The 14,154-nt window shown below is 44.2% G+C and overlaps 1 protein-coding gene across 7 annotated transcripts in view; it reads left to right on the forward strand.

Moving 5' to 3' along the window:
* Positions 1–14,154, forward strand: part of MCF2 (MCF.2 cell line derived transforming sequence) — a 70,873-nt gene that overhangs the window by 48,966 nt on the left and 7,753 nt on the right. For all 7 annotated transcript variants that reach the window (XR_014560305.1, XR_014560306.1, XM_083722733.1 and 4 more), the window contains 10 exons: positions 44–136; positions 2,928–3,020; positions 4,048–4,173; positions 5,670–5,891; positions 8,665–8,757; positions 9,421–9,499; positions 10,384–10,447; positions 11,349–11,455; positions 11,872–11,984; positions 12,763–12,875. Coding sequence is in view for 5 of the 7 variants with exons in the window: in XM_083722733.1 (XP_083578859.1) it covers positions 44–136; positions 2,928–3,020; positions 4,048–4,173; positions 5,670–5,891; positions 8,665–8,757; positions 9,421–9,499; positions 10,384–10,447; positions 11,349–11,455; positions 11,872–11,984; positions 12,763–12,875 (1,103 nt within the window). In the remaining 2 variants the exon portion in view is untranslated. The remainder of the gene's footprint in view (positions 1–43; positions 137–2,927; positions 3,021–4,047; positions 4,174–5,669; positions 5,892–8,664; positions 8,758–9,420; positions 9,500–10,383; positions 10,448–11,348; positions 11,456–11,871; positions 11,985–12,762; positions 12,876–14,154) is intronic.

Genomic DNA, 14,154 nt, shown 5'->3' on the forward strand with positions numbered 1-14,154 from the left:
AAGGGGGTGTTACATAATTATCATTCTTTCCTTCCTCCTGCAGCGGGAAGATTTTCAGATGTACGAGAAATACTGTCAGAATAAGCCGCGATCTGAATACCTGTGGAGGCAGTGTGCAGAAAGCCTCTTTTTCCAGGTATTTTCACGTTGTTATGGTGATAGGCGAAAAGCTCACTTGGGCCAGTCATTATCTGCCAAGCTAACCTACCTTGCAGGGTGGTTGTGAGGATAAAATAGGAAGAGGAGAACCATGTATGGCACGCTGAGCTCTCGGAGGAAAGGTTGGGATTGAAATGTAATCATAATCAATCTTTATTATGGTCCAGAGACCCAGCAAATCGCTACAAAGCAATGCACAATTCAGACAGCCTACCTCCAGGTTGAACAAGCATTCTGTTCAGACTTAAAGATAGGGATCATTGGTTCTTGCAACCACCGATAAAAACTTTGCCACTGAAATGTAATAATAAATACATCTGCAGATATATTTTATTTTTATTGCGCCATCCGTCTGGAAAGAGGAGCAAAGAACTACGGAACTCACTCCCACAGGAGGGCAGTGATGATCACCAACTTGGATGGCTTTAAAGGAGTATTAGACAAATTCGTGGAGGATAAGGCTATCAGTGGCCACTAACCACAATGGCTGTTCTCCGCCTCCACAGTCAGAGGCAGCAACGCTTTTGGAAACACGTTGCTGCAAACTGCAGGAGGCTCTGTGTGCTGTGCTCTGCTGTGCTCAGGTCCTGCTTGCAGGCTTCTCCTTGTTGGCCACTGGTAAGGATGGGATGCTTGGCTAGATGGGCCATTGGCCTGATTTTTTCAGGCTTGTCTTATGATGTGGTCCAAGGCCAGCCCACCCATGAGACAGCGTACTCTTTTTGTTGTTGTTACAATGTTTTTTTTTAATTGGTTTTCACATATTACATTACAATACAGATGTAGCAAAGCCAACACCATTTCTTCCCCATCCCCCCATACATTTACATTTATATTTCCTCAATCCGTCATATTATTCTTTTCTCCTTCCTCCCACTTCCCTCCGCCCCCACTCGATTTCCTCCACATTATACAATTTACAATAATCTTTGCATTCTACAAACTTCTCAAATCATCTATATTATTATTATCTTTCCTTACTAATTTTTCTTCCATCCAGTACCATCTTTTTTTGAGCAATATTTTGCCAGATATTCATCAAAACATTTCCACTCCTTTTTAAATTTTTGATTCGACTGATTTCTTATTATAGCAGTTAATTTTGCCAAAATTAAATATTTGTTTAGTTTACAAATCCATTCCTCCTTTGTGGGTATAGTTCGTGACTTCCACCTAGGAGACAGCGTACTCTTAGGGATTGGCTCAGCTCCAATTTCTTCCAGTTCTGACAAAATGCTTCCTTCTCTGTTCACGCCAGTTTGCACTTCTCAAGAGTGTTGGCTGGCTTCTGGCCCACTCTCAGCCATTCGCTTATCAACCGGCATTCCAAGGGGTAGAGGAGTTGGCACTAGCCAATGCTCATCCTGCCTGGCAGTTGACCCTCTCTGTTCCTGGCTGCTTTATTCAGCTGGTTGCCAACCTTCACTGGGAGCTGGTTGCAAACCGTCACTGGGAGCTGGCTCATTCATGACATTCAACTGCCTAATGCCATCCACATTACAAGGGATCACAGCTGCAAAAGTTAGAAAACATGTGTTGTTCTGTTGTCTGGAGAGGTCACTTCCTGGTTCACATAGAGAAGCCATTTTTAACAGAGCCCAGCAATGGAAGTGCACAGCTGTACTGAGGCAGCACCGCGTGTTGAAATTCTGTGCCCCCTAACAATTTTGTACCTGGGACAACCTTCCCTGTGGCCCTCTCCCATGCTGTGCCATTAGGGAGTGGGGCAGCATTTTGGGGTCCACCTCAGGTGCTGTAATATCTCAGCCCAGCGCTATTGAGGTGACTTGCTTCAACAAACCGGAAATATATATGTATCCCAAACTGGGCAACAACTTCTAAACTTTTTGCTCATTCATTTTGATAGCTCTAGTTTTGCATCATTTCTATAATGCTGATTGTGAGGCGCATTTGGAGGACATAGAAGATTGCAGGCAGCCTATTAATGAGATCCTGGCACATGGTTTAAGAAATCATCTGAAAATACAGCTAGGAACAAATTTATTCATCAGCTGCTTTATACAACCTTTAGATTTTGCCTCTTTAGCCTACTGCCATCTCCTTGGCCTTGTGATAGCTCTCCAGGGGCTGAGGAAGCAGCATTGGGCCCCTCCCAGTGACCTTTATGTTCAGCACTCATCCAGATTAGCTTCTGCAAAAAAACTTAAAGTGTTAACTTTTGTAAACATTAAAAAATGCAAAGTAATCAAATCATCACCAAAAAAATAATATATATATGTATATAATTTTGTAATATCACTGTATTCTGAAACCAAAAGTCAATTAAAAAGTGCTGTATACACTTCTTGAGCATCCCTGGTATTTTAAACTGGGTGTTAAATCATACATGTGAATGCAAAAATATATAAGGCTTGACATTGTCTTTGAGTTTTGCATTCCAATATTTAACAAACTCCATTTCTCAATAACTTTGGTGCCCTTCCTTTAATTTCTCTTTCACAATATGAACAACGGTGCTACATACCATATGTTTGTATACCATCTCGATATTTCAATGGACTTAACTGATTTCCAATGGTTAGTCTGGCTGCTATGATCATTGCTGTTGCAAATTCCAAGTCTTAATCGTTTACTCTGCCTATTTTGGTGCTAAGATTACATTGCTACCAATCATTTAATTTATAAACCTCAACGCCTCTTGTTAAAATTTTACACAAGTCCAAAATCATGTACTGAATTTAATATTTTTTTATTTTAAAAGATGACATACACAATGTGCCACATTTTGCCTTTCTGTTTCGTTGCAGGAATGCCAAAGGAAATTGGAGCATAAGCTTGCGTTGGATTCCTATCTGCTCAAACCTGTGCAACGGTTAACAAAATACCAGCTGCTCCTGAAGGTATTCATGTCATTGTTCCTAAGAATGGATCTACACCACTTCCATCTTTCAGGAATGCACCCCCTCACAGAATGGTAGCTCAGGGAACTGTAGCTCTGTGAGGGGAGTCTCCTAAACTCCCAAGCACTGGGATCCACTTCCACAAGAGGTAGTGAAGGCCAACAAATTAGATGGCTTTAAAATATACCATATTTTTCGCTCTATAAGATGCACCCAACCATAAGACGCACCTAGTTTTTAGAGGAGGAAAACAAGAAAAGGCAGCAAGAGCCGCAGACACGCTCGGCGCGGCTCTTTAAAGATAGAGTGGCTCTTGCTGGCTTTTCCGGGATGTGGGAGAAGAGACTGATGGGCTGCCCTCCGTCCCTTCTCCCACCTCCCTGAAAAGCCAAAGCAAGCTGCACAGCTATTGCTGAAGCCAGCAGAGCAAGAGTGATAGCTGCACAGTGGCTCTTACTCTGCTGGCTTCCCAGCGAAGCAGGATGAGGGATGGAAGGGGCTCTGTAAGGGCTCCCTTCCGTTCCTCCTCCCGCTTCGCTGGGAAGCCAGCAGAACAAGAGGCGCTGCGCAGCTCTCACTCTGCTGGCTTCAGCGATAGCTGCGCAGCCTTCATTCACCCCATAAGACGCATACACATTTCCCCTTACTTTTTAGGAGGAAAAAAGTGCTTCTTATGGAGCAAAAAATACGGCAATTAGGCAGATGCATGGAGGATACAGCTATTGATGATTACTAGTCACAGTGAACATGTGGCCCCTCCGATGTTAGAAGTGTGTGGCTCTGAATACCAGTTGTTGAGTATCACAAGTGAGGAGAGCACTGTTGTTCTCAGGGCATCTGGTTGGCCACCATGAGAACAGGATGCTAGACTAGATGGGCCACTGCTCTGATCCAGCAAACAGCCTCTTCTGACGTTCTTATTGCAGTCAATGCACGTTTGACATATTTCTATGTGAAGCAGCCCAGAGTGCAAACAAAATCCTGACTTCAGGATGTTTTCAGAATCCTGACTTTGATGTTTTTTCAGGAGCTGCTGAAATACAGCACAAGTTGTGAAGGCGTCCAAGAGCTCCAAGAGGCATTGGTCGCCATGTTGGATTTGCTGAAGTCAGTCAACGACTCCATGCATCAGATTTCGATAACTGGCTACGATGTAAGTAGACTTTTATTTGGTTGGGAAGGCATCCATCGTGCCGTTAAGTGGGAATGGGATGTAGTGGGGCTTCGGGGCAGGACTTCGGGGGGCAGATGTCGAGGCCCCACTCAGCAGAATGAGCAGAAGGGGCTCCGAATGCAAGACGACTGGCTCAGTACACTTCCATCTAGATATGCTATAAGCCGCCCAGAGCGACTGGGAAAACACAGCCAGATGGACAGGGTATTATTATTAATAATAATAATAAAAGAGGAGCAGCCATCTCTGTGTTACTATCTGAATAGCACTTTCTCCCCAGTAAGGCCACTGAGTCTGGAATCTAGGAGCAGCGAAGAGGACCTTGCTTTGTATGTGGAAGGTCTCAGGTTCAGTTGCGTGTCGAGACCCCGAAGCCACCCCCTTGTTGAAAAATAACACACACAAGGACACAAATATTAAGTTAACATTATTGGGCAAATTTTGGCCACAGCCTTATTGATTACAGAATGTGAGCGGTATTGGCTTAGGCATTGAATGGACCCGACTATATCTGATTCCTGCCCATCACACAGGGAGTCCAGTAAGGGTTAACCACCGGTAGAGGGAGCCCCGTCGATGCAGACCAACTCGAGTTCCCCCCTGGTGTTCCCGTCGGGGTTGTGTCATGGCCCTAGCCCCGCACCGGGCTTCGGATTCCTTTAACAGAATACCCTTCAGCATGGAGGGGCAGGTGATGGCCACCCCTCCCATCTTCCATTATAAGGTCAAACAATGCCTAACCGCAACCCTAACATAGTTGTGACAATTGCTACGAGGTAGGCGAAACCCAAGTGGCTGGTGCCAATTTGCTAAGTGGAAAAATTCCTATCAGGCCCCTCAGTGGCGACCAACCAAGGTCCATAGCAAGGTCAAGGAACAAAAACATGCAAAATAGGGAGGGAGGGCAGGTGATTGAGGAAGCGAGCCAAAGAGGAAGCCCTCTGGCTTGCACCTCTGTTTTAAATGGTTCTGGCCACAACATCCGCAGCCAGCAGATTGGCTGGCTGGTCGCTGATGTGGCCAGGATCCCCCGGGCAATGCGGGACTACGTCCCCCACCCCTGGAGGAGAGTGGGCGGTCACGCAGTCTACCACAACTCCTCCCCACGCGGAAGTGGAGCGGATTTCCTGGCAATTCCACATCGGACTGGGGAAGAACTCTTTGGCTGCAATGCTGGGGTGCCACTCTCTCTTCATGGGCAAGGAGGCCATTTTGGCCAAAACAGAACCATAAGGGATATATGATGTCAGGCACAGGGCAGATAAGGACTTGCCTTGGCCAAAAGGGTGTTGGAAAACACCATGGTTCAGCTGATTGGCGGTGCTAGCATAAAGCCACCTTTCAAAGGAATAGGGCAAGGCAGCTCTTTGAAAGGGTCTTCGGAAGGCTTTGTTTTATTTTGTAAGTCACTTTTGTGATAAGAAACCCCTGTGTGAATTAAAAACAAGCAAACAAAATACAATTGTTCTTACCAGGGAGACATTGGTGAGCTGGGCAAAGTGCTGATGCAAGGATCTTTCAGTGTATGGACGGGGCACAGGAAAGGTCCTACGAAGATGAAGGACCTGGCCAGATTCAAGCCAATGCAAAGGCACCTCTTCCTCTATGAGAAAGCGCTGGTCTTCTGCAAGAAGAGAGAGGACCACGGCGACAGCCACGACAAAAGCTCCTCGTACAGTTTTAAGCACTTTCTGAAGGTAAGTGGGAGCCTCAAGGAGATTCAGCATTCCACCTTTGGCATTTCATTTGTTGTCGGTTTTTAGCAAAGTGCTTCATCACTGCATCTCACACACACACACACAGCACGACATTGTTTTCTCTGGGGGTTTTTTAGATTATCCACCCCCTTCCCCCCTCCCTTACTCTTCCCTTTTCAAATGCAAAATCCAAAAAAGTGGATAAGTGGCTATCATGGAACAAAATTAGATTAAATTAATAGGAAAGAATTATATGCTGTTATGTTATTGTTAATCTTCCTGTTCCAATAATTATTTTTTTTAAGTGCCAACAGACGCTACCCTGCTGATCTGAAGTGGAACATATTTAAGAAATTTCTCCAACCAACCAGACAACAATATATAAAGTCTAGGTTTATTGCCCCACTCCCCAAAATGGTTTTATTTATTTATCTACCTTAATTCTTCTGTACCACATTATGTCAGGCAGTGCCCAGAGCAGTTTGCATGAAAGTTTGCATCAGTAATAATAAGCTCATAACAATTCCATTCCATTAACCGACAGTATAAAAGCAGATTCTGAGCCTCTTTTTAAAAGACCCTCACTCTGGTTTGATACTCATCAGCTTCTCGTGTCTGCCTTGGGTGCCCAACCAGCCATCTGCTCCTATGATAGTTCTGTCAGAATTTGTGACAATGGATTTTCTTCTCACTGATTGCAGATTTGCAGTTTTCTGGTGAACTGCCTTTTGTTACGCTCCAGGCATGTGTGCATTTGTGTCAAGTCCTTCCTTTGTTCTCACAAGTCGAACATTTCAGGGATTTGTAATTCCAGGAAAAATCCTGGTGTTCCTTACATCTCCTTTGAGTGTAAAAGCTGCTTCATGCAAGGGAAGGTTAATTACAGTGGTGGAGCACCTGCTTTGCATGCATAAGGTCCCAGCTCCATCCATGTGGGGCTGGGAGAGTCTCCTGCCTGAAACGCAGAAGAGTTGTTACCAGCCTGTGTAGACAATATACTGAGCTAGATGGATCAATGCTCTGACTCTGTAAAAGGCTTCCTACCTTCCAAGATTATTCCAGCCGAACTGTTAACAAAAATACAAATATTGGCCTTCAGAAAGAGGATGGTAGACCGTAACTTAAGCTGTGTACGTGCCATAAATTGAACTGAAAGATCATCTTGCCCCTCCTATACCTGATCAATCCCTGTTCTCTGCAGATGAAAGGACCAGCATGTGCAGTCCAGCTCACCACTAGGTCTGGGAAACGGTGAACTGGCCCCCTCCAAAAAATGTTTGCTGACCCCTGCACGAATGCAAGCATCTTGAATTAGGACCAGATATGAACTAGCCAACATGTTTGTTTATGTGAGATATTCTGGTTGCTAAATTCTGGACCAATTCAAGATTCCATATTACCTTTAAGGGGCAGGCCCATGTAGAGCACATGGCAACAGCCCAGTCTGGAAGTTACCAGAGCATGGAGTCCATTTCTGTGCAAGAGTGGCCACAGCTGTGAGGAAAACCAGCTCCCCAAACTGGTGGTACAGCTTGTTTTCTCAGCAGTGCCTGGAAACCAATTTTGCAGAAACAAAACTTAACTGGCAAATGGCTTCTTGTGTCCCTGAGGCTGCCTTCCATAGCTGATGATAGCCATGCCAAGAAGAGAAAACAGAGAGGAAGGAACAGAAGGTTTAGCCAGGTGGCCTCATTGGTTTAATGTCTCAGGCCACCTGACAGCATTGTTCTTTGTGCATGGAGAACACAGAGTGTTTTATTAAGGGTGAATAATGGGAACTGAACATCTATTTATAAACAGCTTATTCATATTTATAAGGAGCGACTGGTTTGCCTGGGTTCTTACCCCACTTCCCCCTGGTTCCCTAAGGGGATGTAGATCTAGTAAACTAGCTGCTTAAAGGGAGTTCATAATGCTGGCCAGAAGGTGAATGGAGAGACCCAGTGTGCTGTAATGGTTAGAGTTTTGGACTAGTACTTGGGAGAACAGGGTTTGAATCCCCACTCAGCCGTGAAGCTCACTGGGTGACCTTGGGCCAGTCACTGCATCCTAACCTAAACTACCTTACTGTTGTGAGGATGAACTGGGGAAGACCATCTTGAGATCCTTGGAAGATAAAGGTGGCATATAATGTAACAAATAAATAAAAATAAATGATGCCATGACCCCCAATTCTAGCAGTGATCTGGACATGGAGTCAGAGTCTTCAGGGGCAACAGATGAGGAGCCTGGTTAGCTTCAGGGGTCAGAGAAGATGGTATTACTGCTGCCCTGAGTTTGGGTCTACATGAAATGTTGGAGCCCCACAAGAGGGTGCAGAGTATTTGAGAGCTCCTTCCTCCATGGCAGAGGCTCTGTTTCCGACAAGGTTGTTAACTATTGATTGATTGATTGATTGATTGATTTGATTGCATCTTTATTTCCCACCTTTCCTTCAAGGAGCTCAAGGGTAGTGTGCTTGGCTCTCTCTTCTGCCTGATTTTAGCCTCTCACAACAACCCTGCGAGGTGGGTTAGGCTAGGAGAAGGTGGCTGGCCCACCAAGGTCACCAGGTGAGGTTCATGGCTGTGTGGGGCATTTGAACGTGGGTCTCTCAGGTCCTAGTCTGACTCTCTAACTACTACACCACTGCTGGCTCTCTGTAAAAGAGATGCACTCTCCCATCCAATGAAGACCCACGTCAAAGCATGCAGAAATATAATGCAGCCCACCTATATTGTCTGTCCATCACTGAATCACTTTGAGTGTTTTTTATTATTATTATTATTTTTAGATGAGCGCTGTTGGGATCACTGAAAATGTGAAAGGAGACCATCGGAAGTTTGAGATCTGGTATAGCGGTCGGGAAGAGGTCTATGTTGTTCAGGTTTGTTTTGCTTTTGTAAGAATTTTCCCTTTTCCCCCCAGCCAGACCATTGGCTCCACCAGGTTAAGCATTTGCTCCTCAAATTATGTCCAGGTAAGTTACTGCAGCATGTTCATGCCTCTTGTTTGCAGCCATATGTGCCCTGCAGGATCAGACCATCCTATTGGCAACTGTGTGAACAGGACACTGGACTAGAAGGGCCTTCCTTTGGCCTGATCCTGTAGCCAAATACTTCTGATGTTCTTATGATATACTGCCCTCAGCCATGGAGGCTTCATTCTCACTGTCATAATCTCCACTGGCCAATTTAGTGAATTTATCTCAGCTTTTTTAAAAAAAGAATCTGATCTAACTGGTCTTCCTCACATCTTTTGCATGAAGCTCATTGGTTGACCTTGAGCTAGTCACCATCTCTCAGCCTATTCTACCTCACAGGATTGTTGTGAGGCTGAAATGGGGAGGAGAAAACTATGCATGCTGCCTTGAGCTCCATGGAGGAAAGAGTGGTATATAAATGTAATCAATCAATCAAAATAGATGAATAAATTATGGGATTGTCAACACCTATTTTCCCCCCCACACCTTACTTTGGTTGCTTTTCGGAGGGGCATGTTTCTTAACTTCTGGTAGCAGAGAAGTGATTGTTCTCTCTTCTTCTGTCAGGCACAAACGGTTGAGCTGAAGATGGCATGGCTAAATGAAATAAGAAAGGTTCTGTTTAAGCAGCAGGAACTCATCAAAGGTACCTTGGAGGATTGGCTGGAGGGTGGACCTTCTGGATTTCCCTGTTATGAATAGCAGGGGTGGTGTGTCCTGTTTTGCCGCTTGAGGAGAAATGGAAAAACTCCTCCTGCTACTGCTGCCCCACTGGTACCAGTACAACTCTCTCACCTGCATTGTGTGGCATCGACTTCCAGTGAGATCTTCCAAGATCTCACCAAAGTTTTGTGAGAAATCGTGTACTTCCATTCTGACATTTATTCCAGGATTCAGATATCTGGTATGTTCTGCCCCAGTTTAAATTTGGTCAGAAATTAAAATTCTGGCATGCAGCTTCTGAATGCCTGACCTGAAAAGCAAAATATTAAATAGGCTTTGTTTTAACTTGTAAAATGGTGCATTGATGGAATTATGCTGTAGAACAATTTTGAAAATTAAAAGAAAGGGAAATAGAATGAACTGCTCTTTCAAAACATTTGCAGTTTGGCTTTCTCCTCTGGAAAAATCTCCAAACACTCACTGGGGATCCACTTTGCAAATCTGAGGTAAAGTCTGATTGAGATAGAATTTGTTTTCTATCATAGAATATTTTTTCCATCCATAATCTGCATGCTTTATCTTTCTCCAGCCTTCAGACCACAAAACATATTGTACCCCTGGTTGAGATGAATAGGTGGCACTGGAGAAATTTAAATTTAAACCCACATTTACCAAGAATGAGGTCAGCATGCAGGCTAGTTAAAAGGGGAGGTCCATAAACCATTTGCCTGCAGCATCAAGCCAAGGACTTATGCTTCAGGATTTTGAGTCCAGACCTAGGCACCTGATGGTCTCCATCACCTAATTTTATGAACATTCGCCTGATACATGACAAAAAGCTAATCCATATTTGCATTATATTCACAGTTGAGAAGCAACAACCTCCTTCATGTACAGACCAGATTCAGCTCTCCCCTCCTCTGAGTGATGGGTAAGCCAGCAGGGCCTGAGACAAAATAGCTAATTTCTGCCCATCAGGATGCTGGGCTCCACCTGGTTCAATCCTTTCTCTCCTTAAATTTTTATGTATTTATTATTTAAATCTGTATGCAGATTTTCTGTATAAATATGCTCCAAGTGGCTCCTAAAATGTGAATCAGTATATCGTTACATTAACAATCGGACACTACTCAATTTCAAAACATAACACAGAATTCCAACATATAGTAATTCAGTTTCAACTGAATAATTCAGTATGGACATTGTAACATTTTAAAGTCATCATAAAACAAACTATCAATCATGAAACCGTATCAATTAATGACAAATACAATAAACATTCCAGTGGAATTGCATGCCAGCAATAATATAACCAGCAGCCACTGCGTGGTACAAAAAATAACCAAGTGTATATAAATTATTGATGGATTTATAGACTGCATTTCTCCCAAGGCAGGTATGATAGCTTGCAATTTCAAAATATTGAAACAAACACGTAAGTTCACAGAGGCTAAAAAATTTAAAGTGTGCATAGTTCTTAACAGCTTAATCGTATATCATGGAATACATAGCCGTTAATAAATCTATACTATAAAGCACATGAATCATTTATAGGGGCTAAAAACTGAAGTGCACCTATTTCATAGCAGCTTGATCATGTGAAGTGCTCAAAAGACAACTCTCACCCACTGCTTTTGATTGTATCTGGCAAAGTCGGTGGAGAGCTTGGAGGAACTGCATCAGGACCCAGAATGGGAGGGGGGATCAGCACCTACACCCCCACTGCATATGCTTCGGAATGGACACCACATTGGTATTGCTGGGATTACCTGCTCATGGTTTGGTCGGTCTTGTTGCCTCAGTTTCTCTAAACAGACTCTGTTTGTTTTCAGAAAACAACCAAGAGCCTCCGTAAGCTCAGAGGAAAACGATTCTGAGCGTACCAGCCCCGTGGCCTTGGAGAGCGTGGCTTCCTCACCACAGAACAAGCCAAGCAGGCGTATGTGCAGCTTGATAGCATCTTCTTTATTCTTTGGCCCAAGTGTGCAATTTTCTCTGTGTTGCCTCTGTGTTGTCTCTTCTTCCCCAAATGTATCTAGGGACATCTGTCCATTCTCCAGCTAGGTTGGTGTGTTTTCCCTGGTCACACGTCTACATATGGGGAGGGGGAAGCAAGCGAGTGCTTGCCCCTGATGCATGCCCCATTTCTGGTTGCACCCACCGCCCATAGGAGCCATACAGAAAAAGCCCAACCTTCAAGTGTTGATGGGCTCTAACTTCCATCATCTCCAGCCAGCATGGCCCAGTGGTTTGGGATGATAGGAGCTGGAGATTCTCCCTCCCGGATTTTGTAGTAATGTTCTGCAAGTGACTTTGTAAGCAGTGATGATCGTGTATCCCTTTCTCCCCATGCAGCTTGGCCAGGAATGTCTCATTCTTTGGAAATCTGCGAAGGACTTGATGATTGGTCCAGCCATAACTACTTCTTGACGTGTTCTGACACGGAAGAAGAAGATGGGAACCAGTTGGTTAGTTGAACCGTTGAACTGTTTATTGATTTATTTCCACATAGGAATCACTTCCTATAAAACATCTTGGTGTGATTTAACCATAAAAATATCAACATCCATGAATCACAACTGGTATTGCTCCTGTTATATTTTCCCTTTTTTTGTGATGGCTCTGTACCTGTAACCTATTGTTATTACTGTTTATATTTTTATTGTTGTTTCTCCCGTATACATCAAATTCGTTTGTAATTGATTTTTTTAAAAAACAACAACAACTAACACACACACACACACACACACACATACACACCAATTATAACAATTTTTATCTAAGAATGACTTGAATAGCAGATTTAGTACCTGACACAGACACACAAGTTTGCAGAATACACATACCAGATTTGTTTTGGGTGAATGCTATGTTACTGGGAACTGTCCATTTCTGAAGCTACTCTGTGGACCATGAGACATTGGGCCCAGTACTGCTGCTTCTCCCTGTTATTGAATAATAACAACAAACCCCTCTTTCCAAGGGAAATTGTACCTTTGTGCAGGAAATAAGGGTCTCCTAAGAGCTCTCAGCACCTTTAATGAACTACAGTTCCCAGGATTCCTTGCAGGAAGTCATGATATCATAGTACTTTAAACACATAGATGTGGCCTTGCTCTAATTAGATTTGCAGTGTGTGAGGGTGTTTATTTATTTATTTATTCTTTTGTAAGGGGAGGTTTGGCATCCTGGGAGGCTGGCACTGCTCTCTGGAAATAAGCCGTATCTTTGTTCCTGATGTCTCAGTCCCCAGGAAAATATAAAGCCCTGGCAGACTGCAAGATGAGCGATTCAGAAGACTTGCTAGTGAAAAATGGGGATGTGATTCAACTATTGCATGAAGATGGAGAAGGACAATGGTGAGCACCCCAGATCTTCTTTTTCAGCAAGGAGTAGCAGCAACAATTGAGGCAGGTGTTGACATTGATGGCATTCTGGCACCCGCTAAAACTCATTTATTCTCTCAGGCCTTTCTGGACGTTGATACCCATGATAATTTAATTGGTTGTATCTAATGCAGCACTGACCAAACTTTGTATCTAATTGTATCTAATGCAGTTTGATCAAACTGCAGGAGGCAGTGGAAGACAGGAGGGCCTTGCGTGCTCTGGTCCATGGGGTCAGGAAGAGTCGGACACGACTAAACAACAACAAATGCAGCACTAAGTTAAATTCACTCAGCTGTAAGCTTGTTCCGCTGGCAAAATGTTTTGTCCCAGTGGAATGTTGTTGCCCAAGAGAACACACAAGCACATTTCCGATAACTTTGTTGCAAAATAGATCACACAAGCTGTGGTGCAATGAGTTTCTGCTAGTGCAGCTGTCACACTGGATTCCTCTGCGATACCAGCACTGAAACTCACTCCCCAATAGCATACAGAGAATGCCAGACACAGCCCAGTGTGTTTGTTTTGGCTTTATGTTGGCTGCTGCTTTATTTATTCTGGAGTTTCATTTCGGTGTGATTTCACTGAACTTTGGTACACTGCTTTGTGATTCTTACATGAAAGGCAGTGTAGAAATAGCTTCAATACGCAAACAATGAGAAGTGAAGAGGAAGCTGTAATCTCTTGAATCTGGTAATATGTAGGTACCGTATTTTTCGCCCTATAGGACGCACTTTTCCCCCTCCAAAAATGAAGGGGAAATGTGTGTGTGTCCTATGGGGCGAATGCAGGCTTTCGCTGAAGCCTGGAGAGCGAGAGGGGTCGGTGCGCACCAACCCCTCTCGCTCTTCAGGCTTCAAGAAGCTATCCGTAAGCCTTGCAGGCAGCAGCCTGCAGCCCGAAGCACGGGGCGCATTCCGGAAATAAAATTTTATTTATTCCCCCCCCCCAAAAAAAAACGAGGTGCGCCCTATGGGCCAGTGCGCCCTATAGGGCGAAAAATACGGTACTTCTTTCAGAGGTGTAGCCATGTCGGCCTGTGTTGCTGCAAAACTAACAAAGAGTCTCATGGCCCTTTAAAGACTAACAAACAGGAAAGGCTGGTCCACTGTGGCAAATGGGGCACTGCCCCACCAGCCTTGGCCTGCTCTCAGCCAGCCTCCCGCCTGCATTCTTTGCTCCTTACAATCAGCTCAGGGATGGCATGGCTATTCAGCTTCTCCCTGTTGAGTCTCAGTGTTGCCCCTTTAGA

This window comes from Podarcis gaigeae (assembly GCF_964106915.1).
Source record: "Podarcis gaigeae genome assembly, chromosome: Z".
Taxonomy (NCBI): domain Eukaryota; kingdom Metazoa; phylum Chordata; class Lepidosauria; order Squamata; family Lacertidae; genus Podarcis; species Podarcis gaigeae.